Source organism: Ostrea edulis, chromosome 10 (genome assembly GCF_947568905.1).
Source record: "Ostrea edulis chromosome 10, xbOstEdul1.1, whole genome shotgun sequence".
Taxonomy (NCBI): Eukaryota; Metazoa; Mollusca; class Bivalvia; order Ostreida; family Ostreidae; genus Ostrea; species Ostrea edulis.
Window position 1 is genome coordinate 45,696,779 of NC_079173.1, and position 23,438 is coordinate 45,720,216.

The 23,438-nt window shown below is 36.0% G+C and overlaps 1 protein-coding gene and 1 long non-coding RNA gene across 12 annotated transcripts in view; both read left to right on the forward strand.

Annotated features, from left to right (window-relative positions):
- LOC125648763 (E3 ubiquitin-protein ligase TRIM71-like) overlaps window positions 1-8,419 on the forward strand; it is a 157,135-nt gene extending 148,716 nt beyond the window's left edge. For all 11 annotated transcript variants that reach the window (XM_056151526.1, XM_056151530.1, XM_056151532.1 and 8 more), the window contains 2 exons: window positions 7,076-7,574; window positions 7,824-8,419. In XM_056151526.1, coding sequence (XP_056007501.1) covers window positions 7,076-7,572 — 497 coding nt within the window. In that variant the 3' untranslated portion in view covers window positions 7,573-7,574; window positions 7,824-8,419. The remainder of the gene's footprint in view (window positions 1-7,075; window positions 7,575-7,823) is intronic.
- A 9,182-nt stretch (window positions 8,420-17,601) lies between these two features.
- Window positions 17,602-20,393, forward strand: LOC130050817 (uncharacterized). The gene is made up of 2 exons (XR_008799082.1): window positions 17,602-17,900; window positions 19,997-20,393. It is a non-coding gene; the product is annotated as an uncharacterized LOC130050817 (long non-coding RNA).
- Window positions 20,394-23,438: the final 3,045 nt, after the last annotated feature.

Here is a 23,438-nt window from a genome sequence, read left to right on the forward strand (position 1 = left end):
CTTCTCTCAAACTTCTTATAGTTTGCTCCCCATACTTATCTGGGGGTATACAAAGGTGTGTGCCAAACCGCGCATGTATTGGTTGCGTTTGGGTTTTAATATTTAGGTGACTGTTAAGACCTGTGGGCCTCTTGTTAGTTCACATGAACTTAAGTGAGGTTTTCTGATCACCCGTTCTCTGTCATATATCAGTCCGTCTCTAAACTTTACACATTTTCAACCTCGTCTCCAGAACCACTGGGTTTCAATCAAACTTAGTACAGAACAGCCTTGGGTAAATGGGATCCAAACATGTGGAAATGAAGGGAATAAGTTTGCAGTTAGGTTTTTAGCTCACCTTAGCTGAAAACTCTCGTGAACTTTTCTGATCACTTGTTGTCCGTAGTTTGTCTGCCTGTCCGTCTGTTTAAACTTTATACATTTTGGATTTTTTTTCCAGAGCCGCTAGGCCAATTTCAAGCAAACTTGGCCAAAAGCATCCTTGTGTGAAGGGCTTTCAGGTTTGTTCTAATGAAGGGCCATGTCCTTTTCAAAGGGGGAGATAATCACAAAAATGCAGAAATAAGGTGGGGCCATTTAACAATCTTCTCAAGAACCACTGGGCCAGAAAAGCTGATATTTACTGGAATGTTTCCTGGCATAGTGCAGATTCAAGTTTGTTAAAATTATGGACCCTGGGAGGTTGGATTGGGCCACAATATGGGATGAAAATTTTACATGCAAATATTTTGGAAAAATATTTAAAAATCTTCTCAAAAACTACTGGGACAGGAAAGTAGAAATTTATATGAAAGCTTCCTGACCTTGGGCAGATTCTAGTTTGTAAAAAGCATGGTCCCCGGGGCAGGATTGGGCCACAAGGGGGGAGGGGGTCAAAGTTTTACATAGAAATAAATAGTAAAAATGTTTAAAAATCTTCTCAAAAACTACTAGACCAAGAGAGTGGAAATTTACATGAAAGCTTACTATTTAGTAACATAGTGCAGATTGAAATTTGTTGAAATTATGGTCCCGAGGGTAAACTGTGGTGACAATATGTTAATTCACACACACACACACACACACACACACACACAGAAAATCATTAAAAATCTTCTGAAAAATCACTGGGCCAGAAAAGTTTACATTCACATGAAAGCTTCCTGACATAGTCCAGATTCGATTTTGGAAAAAAAATCATGGCCGTGGGAGTAGGTTGGGGCCACAATAGTAGGGCTGCAACGGGTACCCAAATTAACCAAAAACCATGCGGGTTGTGTTGTTTGGGTTGGGTTCGGTTCCATTTTTTTTTTGTATTTCGGTTCGGGTTTGCTTTTTAAAATAAAATCAATATTAGAAATCCGTTGAAACGAAATGTTGTCAAAATCCTAAAGGTGGCTATATTTTGACCATTGGTAAGATGATGGCATTTTGGACAGAACTATAAACAATGACAGTATGTAAGATATGTCAAACGCATTGAAAATACGCCACAGGTTCGACATCGTCAATGACAAAATATTGAAAACATGGAATGGAAACGAGAAGTGACAATACTGTGTCGAGTACCATGGTTGTCGAGTCTAAACCTCAGTCCACGTCCCCGAGTAATTATTGTGTTAAAACAAGTTATGTAAACCAAAACTGATATATCCGAATCTGAATTTAAAAATCTAGAACCGACCCGACCTCAAATTTTTTGGATCTATGACAGCCCTTCACAATAGGGATCAAAGTTTTACATGCATATATATAGGAAAAAATCTTAAAATATGAGTCAATGTGAGTCCGGTAAGCCATGTTGCCCATGGGCTTCTTGTTCTTCACCAGATCAAAATCTGACTTTTGTTAGCATGTTTTTTTTAGGTTTGGAGGCTGATGTCAACTGTAGACAATGTTCTTTAGTTAAAGTCATTTAGATTTTCGGATTGTTGTGAAATCGGGAAGCAATGTTCCAAAGAAGTTTTTTGAAGTCTAATCTTTGTCGAATATGGGCACTACAGCAAAAAGTTGTTACTAAAAATAGAGTTCAATTTGAAAAAGTTAAGTGAGATTATCTTTTGTGGTTAAATTTAGTTGCACTACCTCTGAGGAAAAATTCAATTATATATGAATGTCAAATTTTCTGGGCATGAGTTGTAAATTTGCAATATAAATAGAGAAATTCTGTTTCATTATCATATAATCATATACAATTCAAGCACCTGAAGTTATTGTTCATTTTAGTTATTATTACATAATATTACATATATCAGTCAGTGCTCCAAGTTGCGAGTAAAACGGTCGCATTTGCAACCAGAAAATCAATTTTGCGACTAGAGATTATGATTAAGTCGCATTTTCGCGAGTGAAGAAAATTTGGGCAACCAGTAAAATTTTAGAATCGTGATCGGAAGTCTGAATAAATATTTTTAGTATCGGTCAAAACAATCAAGATGGCGGGAAAACGAGGTTTAGAGCACTTTGGATTTATCAATAGTAAAAAACAGAAGCCTCAGCCTTGTATATGTAACAAAGAAATTCAAGAATCACACAGGGAAAGTTCTGCATCAAAAGATGGCGTAGCAATGTCTAAAGAGAAATGCAAAAGTAAAGGAAGAACCCAAAATGTTTTGCAGAATTTGTGAGGCCAATAAGCCTGCAACGTCCACAATTTCTAGACATCCATTGTCCTATTTCGCCACGACCGAGTGTACATCTTTCAAACGTGGAAATGTGACTATTCACGGTAACAGTAAGAGACATGTTGTCCGTGACTGCATTATTAGCAGTAAGTCGAGCGGGGCAACTGTTGCTGTTAATTTTCAAAGACAATCAAACTCGGGATGTAGTGTTTTTATTAGCTCACCTGAGCTGAAAGCTCAAGTGAGCTTTTCTGATCACCCGTATTCCGGCGTCCGTCTGTCCGTCCGTCCGTCCGTCTGTCCGTCCGTCTGTAAACTTTTAACATTTTCAACTTCTTCTCAACAACCACTGGGCCAATTTCAACCAAAGTTGACACAAAACATCCTTAGGTAAAGGGAATTCTAAATTGTTAAAATAAAGGGCCAGGCCACATTCCAAGGGGAGATAATCAAGAAAAGGTAAAAATAGGGTAGGGTCATTAAAAAATCTTCTTCTCAAGAACCACTGGGCTAGAAAAGATGAAATTTATAGATAAGCTTTATTAGGTAGTGCAGATTCTAAATTGTTAAAATCATGGCCCCCGGGGGTCGGATGGGGCAACAATAGGGGGTCAAAGTTTTTCATACAAATATATAGGGAAAATCTTTAAAAATCTTCTCCTCAAGAACCACAGAGCCACAAAAGCTGAGATTTATATGAAAGCTTCCTTATATAATGCAGATTCTAAATTGTTAAAATCATGGCCCCCGGGGGTCGGATGGGGCCACAATAGGGGGTCAAAGTTTTTTTTTTTTGTTTTTTTTTTTGTTTTTGTTTTTTTTGATATAGTGCAGATTCAAGTTCGTTAAAATCATGGACCCCGGGGATTGAATGGGGCCTTAAGGGGGCATCAAAGTTTTACATACAAATTTATAGGAAAAATCTTTTAAAATCTTCTTCTCAAGAACCACTGAGCCAGAAAAGCTGAGATTTATATGAAAGCTTTCTGATATAGTTCAGATTCAGGTTTGTTGAAATCATGCCCCCCCTGGGGTAGGATGGGGCCACAATAGGGGATCAAAGTTTTACATACAAATATATAGGGAAAATCTTTAAAAATCTTCTTCTCAAGAACCATTGGGCCAAAGAAGTTCATATTTACATGAAAGCTTTCTGACATAGTGTAGATTCAAGTTTGCAAAAACCATGGCCTCCAGAGGTAGGTTTGGGGCCATAATAGGGACTACGGTTTTACATGCAAATAGATATGGAAAATCTTCTGATATGGACCAAGGTGACTTAGGTGCGCGATGTGGCCCATGGGCCTCTTGTTGATGCTGGTACCAATTGTTCAGCAAAAGATCCAACAAAACTAGGAGCTCTTAATCTTATTCGCATAACATAATAAGCAGTGAAGGCCCACTTATTGATAACTTTAAAGCAAATCCTTGTGTAGAATGCTGGGTTTCTTCTCCAGAAGCGAACTGTAAAATATACAGGATGAACCAATGCAATACAACTTTTGCCAGAGTAAATTCTTGACTTGTTAGTATCCAGCATTTTTCACAGTACATTTCTATTCAGTTTCAAAATATAAAGAAAAAAAATGTATACATGGTGTTGATTTTTTACTTGCAAGATATTCATATTTTAAAAAAAACCTTGTAAGTCTTATATTTACAAACGCTTTTACTATGGCGAGTAGAAATTTTGAACATGGCAACTAGAAATTTGAAAATGGCGACCAGAAATATTTTTAGGTCGCCATAATGCGACCTGATAGCAGATGCGACTTGGAGCACTGTATCGTGTTTTTTTATTAATCAATAAAAGCCCTGCGGCAATATGTGATGTGTTTTTTTTAGGTCACCTGAATTCATTCAGGTGACCTATTGCTATCTGTTTTTGTCCGTCGTCGTGCGTTAACATTTGAACATTTTCAGCTTCTTCTCTGAAACCCTTGAACCAATTTTGGCATATAGCATCTGTGGGTGGAGGGGAACATAAATTGTGAAATTCGTGGTCCCTGCCCCCCTGGGGCCTGAGGGGTGGGGCAAAAACCATCAAAATGAGTGTAATTTTAAAAAATCTTCTTTACTCCTGGACATCAAGAAGCCAAACTGTGGGCATAATTATAATGAGCGTTGAGCCCTCTACCAAAATTGTGAAATTCATGGCCCCTGGGGCAGGGGTTCTTGTGTTAGGGTGGGGCTCTATTGGTCATATAGTGAAAATGTAGAAATTCTTTGAAAATCTTCTCTGTCTCTGGGTATTAAGTAGACAAACTAATAGCATGGTAATGATGAGCAAGGATGCCTCTTTATACCCCCCGCAACAAGTTGTGGGGGGGGGGGTATACTGGAATCGGGTTGTCCGTCCGTCCGTCTGTAGACGCAATGGTTTCCGGGCTCTAAAGCATTATCCTTTCCACCTACCGTCACCATATCATATATATGGACTACCCATGGGATGAAGATGTTCCCCATCGATTTTGGGGTCAAATGGTCAAAGGTCACGTGCACTGGACATTGAAGTAACAATATGGTTTCCGGGCTCTAAAGCGTTATTCTTTCCACCTAGTCACCATATCATACATATGGACTACCCATGGGATGAAGATGTTCCCTATTGATTTTGGGGTCAAAAGGTCAAAGATCATGTGCACTGGACATCGAAGTAGCAACACTCAGAGAAAAGGTAGTTTATACCTATTACCAACACCCTTTGGGAGATTGGGGTTAGTGGGGGGTATTCTTAGTGAGCATTGCACACAGTACCTCTTGTTAAATTTTTTTTGAAATTCATGGCCCCTGGATCAGGGGTTCTGGTGCTAGGGTGGGGCTCTATAAGTCATATAGTGAAAATGCATTATTTCTTTGAAAATCTTCTTCTCTGTCCATGGGTATTAAGTAGACAAACCAATAGCATGGTTATGATGAGCAAGGATGCCTCTTTCAAAATTGTGAAATTCATGGCCCCTTGGTCAGGGGTTCTGGTATTAGGGATGGGCCCTATTGATCATATAGTGAAAATGCATTTTATTTCTTTGAAAATCTTCTCCTCTGCTGCTGGGTATTAAGTAGACAAACTAATAGTATGATAATGATGATCAAGGATGCTTCTTTCAAAACTGAAATTTATGGCCCCTGGGTGAGGGGTTCTGGTGCAAAGGCGGGGTTGACCACATAGCTATTCAATGTTTCTTCCATCCAAAAGTAAAATGTTTATATTTAAACACAAACCTAATTCAAACATTGGAAGGTTGTTACATGATACTCAGGTGACCTATAAGGCCCCTGGGCCTCTTGTTTATATATATCGGCATTTTTACAAGACAAAAATCCGTCCCTGTATCCGAAAACAATCGTGTCCGCTCACGTTACCGATACGGAACTAACATTTTTTCCACTCGTCAAAACTCGTTTTGATAATTTACTTTACAATTCTGCCTCCTTCAACACTAAGGCCATAACAAATCATAACAGTCCTCCAGATAACTACCACCAAATAAATCCCTACCCAAATTATTTACTCTAAATATTGCAACCCGGCCAATTGAGTCTTTGACCCATTTTTATGAAGAAATTCTATCGTCCTGAGAAAGGGAGAGGTCTATCCGAGAATTTGACAATTCACTGTTGTTTGTGCTGTTGGTCATTTTTGTGCATTTTATATCCTTATTCATTTGACCTACTATTCAATCCGACACTTTCGATGTTGGGTGTTGTTGGTTTTGGTGTATTTTGTGAATATGAAGGTAAAACTTGATATATATAACTAATTACGGATGCAATCAACATTTTTGACTTGATTTAATATAATGCCCTTGGTTCAAGAATGATGATTTCTGAATTTTCCAGTTAGATACATTGTCATCCCAATTGTCACTAAGAAATTTTGATTGCAAAGGGCAAAGGTCAACTGGAATACATTGTTAAGATTCATGTACAGCTAGTGATACATATGTAGCACTGTGCATTTGTAATGCAATAAGTGGGTACACTGGCCCCAGGAGAATGTCATGTGCTACAAAATAAATCTTCTCACTATACAATTATTATTCTACAGTAGTGTGGATGTGAATTGAATTAAACTCCTACATGACCAATATGAATTGATGCACAGTAATGATTTTTTGTTATAAATCAAGAAGAAAAAGCTACTGTCTGATCAAGTGAGCAATGTGACCCTTAGGCTTATAGCCTTGAATCCTGTCATGTCATGTAATGTGTGATGAATGTGATTACATGATTGAATTTAAATGATTGATCAATCGTTAATTACATTAATCAATATAGAATTGATGTTGCCCATGGTAGGCTAGGCCCAATTCTACAGGGTTATATGCTTAACCTCTGCCTCAGTTATAGAGAAAATTCAATAAGATTGCTAGTGATCATTTTTCTTTTGAAGTATTGATACTTGGATGACCGAGTTGGCTTTTGATGTAGGATATGTAATGAATTACCTTCTGTGTTTTTTATACCCTTAGACTATCCAGACAGTGAAGAAGAGGACACCAGAGAAGAATCTGACACTGATGACGAGGACTCCAGGGGGAAATCTGACACTGATGACGAGGACGCCAGGGGGAAATCTTACTCTGATGACGAGGACACCAGGGGAAAATCTGACTCTGATGACGAGGACGCATGGGGAAAATTTGACACTGAAGATAAGGATGCTAGCGGAAAATCTGACGCTGATGACAAGGACGCCAGGGGAAAATCTGACACTGATGACGAGGACGCCAGGGGAAAATCTGACACTGATGACGAGGACGCCAGGGGGAAATCTTACTCTGATGACGAGGACACCAGGGGAAAATCTGACTCTGATGACGAGGACGCCAGGGGAAAATCTGATGACGAGGACGCCAGGGGAAAATCTGATGACGAGGATGCCAGTGGAAAATCTTACTCTGATGACGAGAGTACCAGCAAAAAATCTTACCCTAAATCATTTTGGCAGCGGTGTATTCTGGTGTAGATGTACGAATTAATTGTTCTCAGTGATTACACATAATCTTAAAGTGAAATATGGCTTTGAAATTGTATCAAAATTTTAATATGAAAATGAACAAAACATCAACTTCAAATTTTAATGTATTTTTACGCGTATTGAAACGCAACATTTTTAACTCTTGTATATATATATAAATGTAAATATTACCTCTTGAGAAAAGTGTTTCCTCGCAAATTTACAGAAATAACTTAATAATGTTATTTCATGTTTTACAGATGACATACGATTACCATTACCCTTCCTTCAGCCATTAAATCTGATCTACATTTCCTCATCTAGTGATGATGGACATTGATTACATTTCTCCATCTACTGATGGTGGACACTGATTACATTCCCTCATCTAGTGATGGAGGACATTGATTACATTTCCTCATCTAGTGATGGTGGACATTGATTACAATTTCCTCATCTAGTGATGGTTGACATTGATTACATTTCCTCATCTAGTGATGGTGGACATTGATTGCATTTCCTCATCTAGTGATGGTGGACACTGATTACATTTCCTCATCTAGTAATGATGGACATCAATTACATTTTCTCAACTAGTGATGGTGGACATCGATTACATTTTCTCATCTAGTGATGTTGAATATTGATTACATTTCCTCATCTAGTGAAGGTGGACACTGATTACATTTCTGCATCTAGTGATGGTGGACACTGATTACATTTCCTCATCTAGTAATGGTGGACATTGATTACATTTCCTCATCTAGTGATGGTGGACACTGATTACATTTTCATTTCAACTCGATGTGATGTATGGTCATTTTTAAGAAATATTAAATCATATATTTTCATAGAATTTTTGTGTAATTTGTAAATTCATGACCAGAGATTATAACTCACTCCCGTTCGTTCTGTAATTATTCCTGATTTGAATGACAATTTCATTTTTTTCTAAACATGAAAATTGTGAAATCACACCCCCAAGAACTTATCTGTGAATCAAATAGTTCGCAATTACTTTTATATTATGATATAACGCAGTAAAATATATATCATTCCATAAAAACATTACATTTGGCCAAAAAGTAAATAAGATATATAGGAGTTTTCAGGGTAAAACTGTGACATAAAAATTAGGTCAAATGCTATATGTTGAAACTTTCATTTAGGACAATTAACAAACAAGTCCAACAACTTTTATTAACACATGGATTTTTGATGTTGATATGCCGTTACAGGGATAGACATTAACATCTCGGTTGTTGATGTTAATAGGTCATTGATATGAGAGATGGTTGTTGATGTTAATAGGTCGTTGATATGAGAGATGGTTGTTGATGTTAATAGGTCGTTGATATGAGAGATGGTTGTTGATGTTAATAGGTCATTGATATGAGAGATGGTTGTTGATGTTAATAGGTCGTTGATATGAGAGATGGTTGTTGGTGTTAATAGGTCGTTGATATGAGAGATGGTTGTTGGTGTTAATATGTCGTTGATATGAGAGATGGTTGTTGGTGTTAATAGGTCGTTGATATGAGAGATGGTTGTTGATGTTAATAGGTCGTTGATATGAGAGATGGTTGTTGATGTTAATAGGTCGTTGATATGAGAGATGGTTGTTGGTGTTAATAGGTCGTTGATATGAGAGATGGTTGTTGATGTTAATAGGTCGTTGATATGAGAGATGGTTGTTGATGTTAATAGGTCGTTGATATGAGAGATGAGGGAACCATAGCATGCACTATATAACAAGACCTCAATGGAATACATCGCTCACCTGAGTCACGTTGGCTCTAATGTGATTTTTAAATTTCTTTAAAAATCATTATGCTCAGGAAAAATATTACGTTGCTGCTTTATTGAGGTCAAGGTCAAATATCATTAATGAATTGTGTATTCTTTAACGTCTCGTTTATTTTTATTCAAATGGAGATGTCATGTTATCAATGCTGATGAATGGCTGCACAATTTAGACCCATGTTCGGCACTTATGGCCTTTGAGCAGGGAGGGATCTTTATTGTGTCACACCTGCTGTGACACGGGGCCTCAGGTTTTGTGGTCTTATCCAAAGGAGCGCCCCATTTAGTCGCCTCGTACGACAAGCAGAGGGTACTGAGGATCTACTGTGGACTCATTAGAATTCGTGGTGGCTCAATTTTCGTGGAATTCGTGAGTACCCCTCACCCACGAATTTACATCCGCAACGGATAAAGACATTCCAGAGTTATCTTTCTTACAAATATATTTACTTTGATGAACACATCGGTTTTTCGTGTTAATATGAGAGATGAGGGAACCGTAGCATACTATATCACAAGACGTCCACGGGCCACATCGCTCACCTGAGTCACGTTGATAATCATATATAATCATAAGGTTTTTAAATTTTAAAAATCATGCTCATGAAAAATATTACATCATGTTGCTGTTTTCTGAAGGTCAAGGTCAAAGATCATATCATGAATTGTGTATTGTTTAACGACCCTTTGAATTTTTTAAGTAAACTCAGGTCACACTATTTTTCATTGTAAATTTGATGATCTCAGGGATAGGAGTTTTGGTATCGGGGTGGGGCCAAAATGGTCAGTTATTAAATATGTGAACAATAGACATTTTTAACTTCTTAATAACTATCATTCCAATTCTTTTCAAATTTGATATGAAACATATTTGGAACAAAGTGAACATAAATTGTAAATTTCAGGATTCCCTTGGGGGTGGTGCAAAAACTGTCCCAAAATGACAAATTTTTAATAATCTTCTCAAGAACCACACATATATAAGAAAAACTTCATGCATTGTGAAGTAAAGCCGGAAGACCTACAAAAATTGTAAATTTCATGATCCTCTGGGTAGGGGTTCTGACCCCAGGCGGGGCCAAACTTGTTCTATAGTGTTTATGAACTTCATGTCTATTCACACGAGAACTTCATCTCTATTTACAAGCGAACTTCATGTCTATTTACAAGCGAACTTCATGTATATTTACACACGAACTTCATGTCTATTTACACGAGAACTTCATGTCTAATTATACACGAACTTCGTGTCTATTCACATGAGAACTTCATGTCTATTTACAAGCGAACTTCATGTCTATTTACAAGCGAACTTCATGTCTATTTATACACGAACTTCATGTCTATTCACATGAGAACTTCATGTCTATTTACAAGTGAACTTCATGTCTATTTACACGAGAACTTCATGTCTATTTACACACGAACTTCATGTCTATTCATGTATATTCACACGAGAACTTCATGTCTATTTACACACGAACTTGATGTCTATTTACACGAGAACTTCATGTCTATTAACACACAAACTTCATGTCTATTTACACGTGAACTTCATGTCTATTTACACGCGAACTTCATGTATATTTACAAGCGAACTTCATGTCTATTTACAAGCGAACTTCATGTCTATTTACAAGCGAACTTATGTCTATTTATACACGAACTTCATGTCTATTCACACGAGAACTTCATGTCTATTTACAAGCGAACTTCATGTCTATTTACATGAGAACTTTATGTCTATTTACACACGAACTTCATGTATATTTACACGCGAACTTCATGTCTATTCACACACAAACTTCATGTCTATTTACACACGAACTTCATGTCTATTCATGTGTATTTACACGAGAACTTCATGTCTATTTACACGAGAACTTCATGTATATTTACACGCGAACTTCATGTCTATTTACAAGCGAACTTCATGTCTATTCACACACAAACTTCATGTCTATTTACACACGAACAGCGTTAAAAAACCGGAGCTAAAATAAATTTTAAAAAACGCAGTTTAAAATGACATGGAATAGATATCTATAGACAATAGAAAGCAGGCAGTCAATATAAATAACAAGGAAAAACTGATCGTTATAAAAAAAATGGGAGGGGGACTGTACTAGAGGACCCACTACGAGTATCTTCAAGTGTACGACACAATCACTAAAAATTAACCGAGTTATCGATCTTGAAATAACTCTTTTATGTATATTGATACCATTTCAAATAATATACGACGAAATTGTTCAGTTTTCTGCGTAAATAACATAGTTTTAACCAATATTTTATTTTAAATTGTGTTTTTGGGTCTTTTCATTGTGCTTTGGGGTGTTCTTGGGTATTTTTGGGTGTTTTCGGGTAAATTTACAAGCCGCTAATACACTACAATGTTGGAGCGCCGTCTAGTGAGAGAATGCAGTCACTCCTTTCGACCTCAGCTGATTTGACGTCAGGCTAGATTTAGTGATAGGGGCGGGGAACCAAAGTAGGATTCCCGCCATTTTTCAGCTTGTTATTATACCTCCCGCAACAAGTTGTGGGGGGGGGGTATACTGGAATCAGGTTATCCGTCTGTCTGTCCGTCCGTCCGTCCGTCCGTCTGTAGACGGAATGGTTTCCGGACTCTAAAGCATTATCCTTTCCACCTACCGTCACCATATAATATATATGGACTACCCATGGGATTAAGATGTTCCCTATCGATTTTGGGGTCAAATGGTCAAAGGTCAAGCGCACTGGACATCGAAGTAGTAATATGGTTTCCGGGCTCTAAAGCGTTATCCTTTCCACCTACAGTCACCATATCATACATATGGACTACCCATGGGATGAAGATGTTCCCTATCGATTTTGGGGTCAAAAGGTCAAAGGTCAAACGCACTGGACATTGAAGTAGCAATATGGTTTCCGGGTTATTCTTTCCACCTACAGTCACCATATCATACATATGGACTACCCATGGGATGAAGATGTTCCCTATCGATTTTGGGGTCAAAAGGTCAAAGGTCATGCACACTGGACATCGAAGTAGCAATATGGTTTCCATTTAAATTCTTTAATGGCTTTTTTCATCGCATGGAGATGCTGTGTTCCTAGATACCTTTTGGATCATAATACTGAAGTTTTACCTATTACCAACACCCTTTGGGAGATTGGGGTAAGCGGGGGGTATTCTTAGTGAGCACTGCTCACAGTACCTCTTGTTTTAGCGTTGGCGGGGATTATGTAGTTTACGCTCTCCATCTTGATTTGAAAAACATGTTTATATGGGAAATTTTGGAATTGAATCCTATTTCACCGTATGCCCCAAATTAAGTTCCGTGCTACCATTCCATCACTGTTTGACTACACCATTGCCAGTGCCTTATAGCTACTAACAAATTCCCCCTAACACACTGCTAACTCGTGTAAACAAGTTACTAATCTGTCCGAACGAATTTCTATTCCGTAAGAACGAATTACTAATTTGTCCAAATAGTTTGCTATTTCGTCCGAACAAATTGCTAATTCGTCCGAACGAATTTCTATTTCATCTGAGCAAATTACTAATTCGTTCGAACATATCGCTAATTTAGCTAAACGAATTTCTATTTCGTCCGAAGGAATTTCTATTCCGTTTGAACAAATTTCTTACTCCGACGAATGAATTATATTTTTTATTTGGCCTTTCTATTCGTATATAAATCAAGATTTGTATAATATTGCAACGTTTTACACACCGTAAGTGTATCTGTTCAATGCTGAATTTTTATATGCATAAATGCAGAAGCACATGCATCAAAATATTGTCTATATAATTGTCATTTGATAAAGCCAACTAAAGTACAACCAGAGTAAAACACATCTATGAGATACAAATTGGTTTTAAAAATCATTTTAATTTAGGTCATTTAAAAAAAATCATAGCAACATTTTACGTTTAGCTAGACGTAAATTGTGTACATTGACATCGCGTCATTGCGCGACAAAATCACATGGAACATTTATTTGGAGATTAATTATTTTTTTCGTTTTCCTAGATGGACGCGGAATAAAATGAAATGTTGTATATTCTATATAGTAAATTTTATGTACTTTTTGTAAGTTATATTCATTAAGATATTCGCGTTAAATGGGAGAATTGTTTAAATAGCGCGCTTTTGTAGAATAAGGACATTTCACTGGACACCGATAAAATCAATATACTTCATGGATATACTCCGAATTATATAATACTGACATACACTGTGCTCCACGATATATGTACAATATAAATGTAACAAGGGATAGTCAACTTCCCCCTGCATTTGGCATGCTACTGGTCATGATGATTTGCATTTGCAGTCTATCTACAAACACGGGACACCACTGTCTTTTCCATTTTCAAGGTCGCCATATCAATTGTATGAACTCAATGTTTAAAGTAATTGGTTTATGGATTTTAGATAAGGATGTCACAACCATACACCAATGTTTACATTATTTGGGACAAAATCAATCATTTTATTAATGTGTGGATAAAGCGTATGAGTATTTTATGTAACGCGTGACATCGAAAAATGACGACATCTGCGTGTATATAACTCCGTTATTGCTCATGAAATGCGTGTAAATTATATTTTATATAAGCTATTGTCATTATTTATATATGTTCCTTGACATTGATGTATAAGACTTTAATAATCCACAAAATATGCATCTGTGTAAACACAGCGGAAGCATTTTCTTATGCACGTATGAAAGTAACACCAGTACCTTGCGCGACCTTGTTATTTATATTCGATATAATATTAGATTCGTATTTGGTAATGTTGATGTACACGTGCTAGATGTACGCATGGATTTAGTCATATTGATTGTAGGTGAAATGCATAATTGCAAAAATTAATAAAAGAATTGGCTTCATTGACCATGACCTGACCTCGGGTATCTTAAATTTAACTAGAGGAGCTACTCTGCTAAAATTAAACTTTAATAAATATACAGCACTACCAGCCGTGAGCAATTTGACCAACGTAGGGGCAACACAGGGGGCCCTATGTGGACATAGGAGCCTGGACCCTAACGGGTGATCACGTTCTAAGGAGTGAGAGATCTCTGCGCATTTCACCTGTCTCCTGCGTGCTACCTGGTTAAAAGAGCAAGTACAGAGCAAACTGTGGACCCTCCTACAGTTTCCAACATGTATCAGTCTGTAGCATCCCCTCCCTTAGTAGGAGGTAGATGTGACACAGAACTTTATGAACTAGCTGAGAGTCCCACGATATAAACTGTACCAACTTAATGAAGAAATGACTATTTTCTATGTATATCCACGGATCCTTGACCTACTTAAATGGTCATCTGGAGAATACACATTAAATGTCTGCCCCCTACTTTAGTAGCAGGTGGGAGAAGAGCCTGTTTTGGCGCAGAATTAGTTAGCATTTATGCAATGTGGGTCGTTCAGGAAATACATGCGCCATTGTCTCCTTACTCTAAAGAGTCATGTGAGCACAGGGACTAGAACGGTGATATATAGCGTGTTAGATCTTATGTACTCCCTCCCCCATTCCAATGAAAAAAAGATATAGACATATGTCACAAATTAAATGAATTGAATGTCACAATCTTGCTAGAGTATCAGTGACGTGTTGAACAACCTCACTGTTATATTTTGGACCCAGGTGATATCTGGCTGGTGTGAGCGATTGCCGATGGAATATTTCGCCCACATGTGTTGGTACTCCAGAGGAGTAGAGGAAGCTTCTCTTTCTCTTGTTAGAAATAACAAATGTAGAGTAAAATACAAGTTTTCGCATATGAATATTAAGATTTCTCGCATATAAATCAAAATTTCCGCATATAGATATCATGATTATCGAATACAAATAAAGATTTTCGCATATGAATAACAAGATTATTGAATATAAATAACATATAAATCAAAATATGTATAAATGTACCGTTTTACACGCCATATACACTACCATTCAAACTTTCATATAATATAAGGGACGAGATCAAAAGTTCAACGTCTGACAAAAAAAATCTTAATTCACGCAGATTTCACGAGACCCCCCCCCCCCCCTCCTCCTCAAAACTAAATATGATATATATTGAAATTAATCGATTCGCAAGTAAAACATACGACTATAAATAACACTCTGTATACAATTTCTACTGTTTATTCACAAATGAAAGTGAACATTAAAACGTTAAAATGTAATATTATTTGGAGGTTTTTAACTCCCACTTCAACTCACCGTGGTTATTATTATTGTTATTTTATTGATTTAAAAAGCTCAACCTTACATATACTTTCTATGCGATGGTTGTTTTTTTCCCATTAGAGCGTGATCGATGTCGAATATCAGAAACGTACGGGAGTTTTTAAACACCCCCCCCCCTCCGCTTAACTATTTCAATTTAGATTTTTATCCCTCATCGATCTTTTGATCCCGCTCCTAACCGACCGCCTCCAGGCTGGTAATAAGTTTTGATTTAGTAAATAAACCATAAGTGCTCATATACAGACCCTGAAGCGTACTACTACACCTCCAAAGCGTTTCGTTTCGTTCCGTGCAAACCGTTCACCGTTCCGTGCAAGAATCGTTTCGTTTCGTGCAAACCGTTCACCGTTCCGTGCAGACCGTTCACCGTTCCGTGCAAAGCGTGCAAACCGTTTCGTATAAGAATCGTTCCGTGCAAGAAACGTTTCATGCAGTAGCCACGCCTACAGAAGCGTGCAGACCGTTCAAGCCACGCCCCGAGAATCGTGCAAGTCATTCCGCTATGTCATCCAAGAAAGGTGGACGTAGATTGTCGCTCAGAATTCGATCAGTTATTTTGAATTTAAACAAAGCTGGACTATCCACTGTAGAAATTCGAAAGATTCTCGAAAAAAAATTAGTTCCACGGTGTGTGTTATTTGCGAATACACACAGTTGCAAAATAATCATGATAAGAGTGGAATTTTAAGAAAAGAAAAAAATGTCAATACCCCCCCCCCCCGATACTTATATTGTTTTTCAGCATTTTGAGCCAATTCCAACGATACCAAACACTATATATTATTTTTTTTTAAAAACCTGGTTTTGAATTTTTTTCTTTTAGTTTATATTTAAATAATGCGTACTTGCAGGCAATTCCTGTTTTGAATGTGAATTAGTATGTTCAGTAAGTGAAAAGCATACATTTACAACATGTAATAGGGATATTTAATCTCTCTCTCTCTCTCTCTCTCTCTCTCTCTCTCTCTCTCTCTCTGATTAACAAATTGGAATTAATTTATTACATAATTAATAGAAGCAAAAATACAAACCATCGAATGATTTGTTTTTAAAATTCCTGAGTTCATTACATTTGACCGAGACTTATGTTCAATGTACTTTGATAGAGGTTTTCATATAAAAAAAAATGTTCATCGACAGTGTCTGGATAATGTAATGATTTTTGTATAATAAGTATATACCATGCAAATTCCTAGGGTCTTTGTCACAGTTTAACTAAATTACGTTAGCTATTCTGGGTTTTGACTTCTTATGAAAAGTGTGAAATATATTAAGTCGGCGCGATATCAGATCTAGTCTAAGACCACGGGTATCTTACGCCGACCCAATATATTTCACACTTTCCACGAGTCTGTTGATTTCAAATACACGGATTAACTGACCCCCAATTGTTCTACTGAGGCGAAAACCCCTTCGAATTTGCATGGAATGTACAAGTTATACACAGGTCATTGTTATAGTCATACATCATAGTACCGCTAGCCCGACACACATTTTTTTTAAAATAAGTTATTGAATGACGAAGTATGACCATACTGCAGATTGAACTTTATAGAGCCCCGTGCTAACATTACTTATATTTTTCAATGTATGAAAAGGGGTATGTTGCCGGTTAATTTGGGTAAAATTCTTGACAAACAATAAGATAAAAAAAAAATGGTGCTTAAAAATTGTCCAATTACGAAAACCTGTACATGTGTGTGTTGGGGGGGGTTGTCCGAAACTGTCTCAATTTCCTCTTCCGAGTTCAATTTCTTAAATCGCGCAGTGGTTAGGTTGCTACAAGGCTAAATCCCTAGCTTTCATATTGCACCCTCTCCGATTCTACGTGCCTGTAATCAATATTTAAGGATGTAAAACCTCGGTGTCAAAAGCAACTAGTTCATGAAAAAAGACTAATACCAATATAAACAGAAATCCGGAACACAGTGTTTGTTCTGTGTTTAGTCACGCCGCGTCAAAAATGTTCCACAGGGTTACTTCCGGTTTATCGTTGTTTGTTTACCAACAGTCGACACTTCGTGTATTAGGCCTAGGCTTAATTTTGTCGATCATCATGAAATTGAAATACACATTTAATAGTTTGGGGTGTATGCGGTACATATTTGTTTATGAACGTTTGATAAGCTACTATTGATCTACGAAATACAACGAAAGACTTCGTCAAGAACAGAAGAAGACGATGCATGTCGTGTAACTCACACAAGGCCCAGCTGTCTAGTAACCGGAGGGGTAAAGGAAAAGAACGTATTAGACTCACTGAAACCTGTCAAACAGGTAAAATGAAAATTATGACGACATTTTATATATATACAAAACACAATGTGCACTGCTTCATAAAGCAGGCATTAGGTCCACTCGGGTCCAGCACAGTCTAGGGCCTATGTGAAATAGAATTTACGTTACCAAATCAGGGCCAAAATGGGCATAAACATGTAACATATATAACCAGGTCCATTCCAAAGACTATTTCTACCTACGTAGCTATTAATAGCTACCTAGGTATTTAAAGCTACTTAAAGTAGCTACTTTTACATGTTTTTAAAGATATAAATAAATAATAATTAAGACACATCTTTTAAACAGGTCAGTCGTTTTATGTATTATGTTGTGCATGTGCATGACAAAATTCAGAGTGTAAATTTATATACTTTACGAGGGTGGAAAATGTAGAGGAAATTGCATGAAAAATCGACTCAAAAACTTTTAATGTAAGAGTGCATGAATGTTAACTTTAAAATTAATAAAGATTTGTAAAACATTCTAGACTTCTTATCGTGTATCTTTGATCCTAAGTTCCTAGAGAATGGAAGTGGGTGCAGTTATTGATGCAAATTTGAAAGTAATCATTTTTTGTCCAATATTTTTGTGGTATTCAATGTCAGTATAAGTGAATCAAGAAATTTGGTACACACCATGTTGCGCCGTTCCTGCGTTTGGCCACGAAATGCAAGTAAAGGAAAACGTAGGTTAAAATAGCTACCTGGAGTAGGTTTAAATACCTAGGTAGCTATAAGTAGCTACATAGGTAGAAATAGTATTTGGACTGGACCTGATAATTATTGATATAAAATTTAGATAATGACAATACACAGTGAAAAGTAATAGATTAGCTATATTATAGGTATTTGAAATGGCTTTATTATTTAAAGCTAGTTTAGATTGAATTAGACTGGGTTTCTAAGTGCAATGATATAGCCATATGTGGGCGAGGATAAAATTATCTACTTGGGTATAGTCAATATGCTGTCTAATTTGAAAATAATTATTTATCAACTAATACTTGTGTTACAGATTAAGTCTTTGGAGTTCGACTTTTAATGATATACTCATGTAATTGGAAGAATTTTTAGCATGACTATTTATTGTTGTAGTCATTTTATTGACTTTTCACAATCCAGTAGGTATTTGTGATTACTGCTCATATTTATATCACTGAACAAAATATATATCTGATCATGATTAAGGTAATATTATTCCGTTCAGCAACATAATTTCAATTATGTGCTCATAGACTGGTCCAGCACAATCTCTAGTATACTTAGCTATATAAACATGCTAATCAAGCTATATAGCTTTGTAAAGCTAATTGAAATTGATTGATATAACTATTTCAAATCTTCTATCAAATATATTTTTAAAGCATAAAAATTGAATTTCTAAGTGAAAATATTTCATCCTTGTACTTGAAACAACACACTGTAAACAAAAAAAAGCTTCTTAAACTATGTACCTTAGGAAGAATTTTGATTCAAAATTGTCAAATGTTTAGGATTATTAAGTTGTTACAGATTCCACATTGTAAAGTCATCATATACTTATCAAAGCTTCGACACACACAAAGTAGTGGACAGTTATCAATACAAAAGAAATTCTCTTTTCATGAAAATTCTTAAAATGACATATGATCTATACCTAAAATAGTGTTGTGGTTAGTTCAAAGTACATGTATATTGTTATGTGTCATTGCACTTAAGAAATTTAATCGAAACTAGCTTAATGAAGCTGTTTGAAATAGCTTTATAAAACTATATAGCTAAATATAGAGATTGTGCTGGGCCTGATAGATATAGCAATGCAGAGGAAATCCGTCATATGCATCAAAAGTTTGAAAAAGGTGAATTGACTTAAATATAAATAAAATCATGAAAACTCATACATTCACAGTTTTAATATGAATTACTTCATGTATTTAAAAATAAGTTTAAAAAAAATATACATGTATGTACAGTGAACAGTATTTTTAACAAATACATGAATTATAATTTCAGCATTATTATTATTTTTTTATTATTTTTTTTTTTTTTACATCTTTGCTTCTCAAATTGACAAAAGTCTATTATCAATATTGTGGCATCCCTCCTCTTTTTCAGGTATATGGGAACAGGATCATTTTCCATGCCTTTCACTTAAGGTCTTTAGTTTCATCATTAATCATCTGAATGTCGGTATGCCAAACTCTCATGATGTCATGCCATTACTGGATATTCCTTAACACTGGTTTATTTAAGCCACACTACCTATAACATTGCCAAAATATTAGACTGAAAATTTTCAAATACACAAGATTTGAAGCAGCAAAAGAAAAGAATTACATATGTATAACACACAAAAAAGAAGAAATTAATTCTCACCTGGCTGATATGAACTTTTTACTCCTTTTTAGCTCCCTTTCACTGCATACCAGCCAATAACTAGCAGTCATTATATGCAGATCAGCCATTGTTATCAACCTGTGTATATATATGTTGAATGAAATATGAATGAAAATTGTTGTTCTTTGTTATTCTTTTTAAAATATATATATACTCAATAGTATATTTCCTTACACAGTACTGAATCAAAGGGGTAGGAGAGCAAATACATAATATATAACCTGGCTCATGTTCAGCTGGTTCCATTCTTGTATATAAGTGGTTTGAGTGGAAATGTACATATCTGATGTACATGTACATGCAAAGTACCTTGATTGCACAGGCAATATGCATCACTTGTGTTCGAATTTACTATTAAAGAGTACTCCAAGCGATGCATATTGCCTGTACTTGATTGGTATTAAAAGTTGGAGAAAAGATCAATGTTCTTTGATATAATTCAAAATTTTGCAGTGAATGAACCATCGGTATGGAGCTTGAATAAATGATCATGAAAATTCTAGTATAGATCCGTAGGGATATATTATCTGGTGTTCTCATATTTTATTTAATTGGCAGATATATATACCCCCCCCCCCTCACTCCCTTGTGAAATTGCTTCGTAATTTTTATGAGCCTGAACCATAAGTTCATAATTGAAATTCTCTATTTAATGTCACATGAACACCGTTGTAAAATACATACACTGCTCAGATGTGGATGAGGGTACAAGTATACCTATTCTTAAGATTGACAAGATTTTGAACAGTCTATATTACATTTTTAAGAGTCAGTACAAACCTCTTGGTTTTCCTAAAAGTTAATATAAGGAAACTGGCTAGAACAATGATGTTTCTTTGTTGGTTCAGCTTTCACGGAATGTAATAATCGCACTCAATTTCGGCTGCTCGTGGTTTTCTACACAAATGACGCCATCGTTTCCTCTGCTTGAACGCTTTTCCCGGGTTTGGGAAAAGGTAAACTTTGACATCTTCCCAAGTAAATATATATCCCTTGCTATCCTTTATCTTATTTGCGACAGTTTGTGCCGCAAAATCTATATTTTGTCAAAAACAATTTTGTTACCAGTGTAAACAAAATTAACCGGAAGTACCCCTGTGGAACATTTTGCTCATATCACGTGACCGGCGTGGCTAAATACGAAAAATCCCGGGTGTTCCGGAGGAACTCGAAACACGGCTATTTTAGATGTATTAGATCATGAGAGAGAGAGAGAGAGAGAGAGAGAGAGAGAGAGAGCATTGGTAATCATTGATTATAATATTCATGAATGTATGCAGATACTGGAAGTTTAATATGTTCAGTATAAATCTTGAAAGTACAATTTCTTTCTGAATAATTATCCATCCCCTTTTATTGTGATTTTTGTTTTTTGTTTTTTGTTTTTGTTTTTTGGTTTTTTTTTTTTTTGATTTTCCATATTGTTTTCTTTACACATTAATTTTTTTCCCGCTGGCACGGGTAGTACTAATGAATGAGCCCCCCCCCCCCCCCCTCTCTCTCTCTAAAACGATGTTACATGCTTAGCTGTCTATCTCCCTCTCAGTCAAAAATAAAATAAATACAAGCTATATATACTACAACATCATTGAATTTACTCGATAAGTTTTCGACTTAACCTTCATAATACATGTTTATGCAAGCGGAATATCTAGGCATTTTTTTTTTTCATTTTCGCTAGCCAAGATTATTCGTCCGTTGACCCAAAACCCATTGCTACCGGAGATTAGATGAATTTTACCTCCGTATTATGTTATAACTGACCAAAACCTAGTACGTTTGTTTTACAACTTTCATCCAGAAGACGCGCAAGTTTGTGAGTCACTGAATAAACGAGAAAACGTCTGCATTTTTATTTCAATCGTTGTCAATTGTATACTTTGTGATATTTCAAAACTACATGTACTCAATTCAATTTATTGGATCTCATCACCATTATACAATGGTATTCAAAATATAAAGACAAAAAGCTGCGTGTAATAAAGTACTTATGAAGTTAGAAAAAATCGTGTTATTATTAATGTGAAATGTGGGCATTCTAGGTACGGGAGCACATTTTATTTTTATTATTTTCTTAATGAAAGTACGGAGTTTTCTAAAGATTTGTTTAAAAGTAAAGATATTTTTAATTTTTATTTTTTTAGGCGATAAAAATTTTATTCTGTGCTCACGTATATACATGATTAATATCTGTTTTGTCATCAATACTCGAACATCAATATCATCAATAAAATGTTGATACAAAGCACATTTACTGGAGTTCGATAAATCCCATATTTTGTTTGTATGTTTCTTTTTTTTTCACGCATTCCTCCGTCAATTATTGTATACGAATTAAAAAAAATACACTTTCACTTCCTCCCAAAGATGACCAAAACCTAATAAATGTAAAATTTTAGTGCTTAATTTTACTAGTCATTATTATCAAGTGTTTAGTCATAATTAAAGCGTGCAGGCCACGCCTACCGTCTCATGTAAACCATTCACAATCATTTACAAAGCGTGCAAGCCACGCCTACCGTTTCGTGCAAATCGTGCAGACCGTTCAGGAAATGGGAAGCGTTTCCTGCAAATCGTTCCGTGCAAACCGTTCAGCGTTCCGTGCAAACCGTTCAGCGTTCCGTGCAAGAATCGTTTCGTTCCGTGCAAGTGGTGTAGTAGTACACTTCAAGGTCTGTGTGTACACTGTACCAAATTAATCTCGTATTTTCCCCCAAAAATATGGAAAGGTTTGAATTTATGATTAAATCATTTTTCACTTACATGACAACCCCACCCTTCCCAACAAAAAAATCGATTGTAAAAGCTTAAATCTATAATATTTTTAAAACGACTTTTGTTATTTCATTATGGATTTCAGAAAGTGGATGAGAAAAATAAAATATCACAAAGGGAAATGCTTGAATATTACAGATATATGAAACTCCAAAAACGCCGATAACTAAGGCTAGCATTGCAGAATAAAACCAAAACTATCAATCAGACTGAATATAAACAAACATCAGAAGTGGTGAGAAAGTACAGAGCAAAACGGGCTAAATGTGAGAGAAAGAAACACAAAGAAAATATAGAAATTCATTAAGTTATGAGATTGATCACTGTTCGTTATCTTCACCTTTATATAAGTTATGAGATTGATCACTGTTCGTTATATTCACCT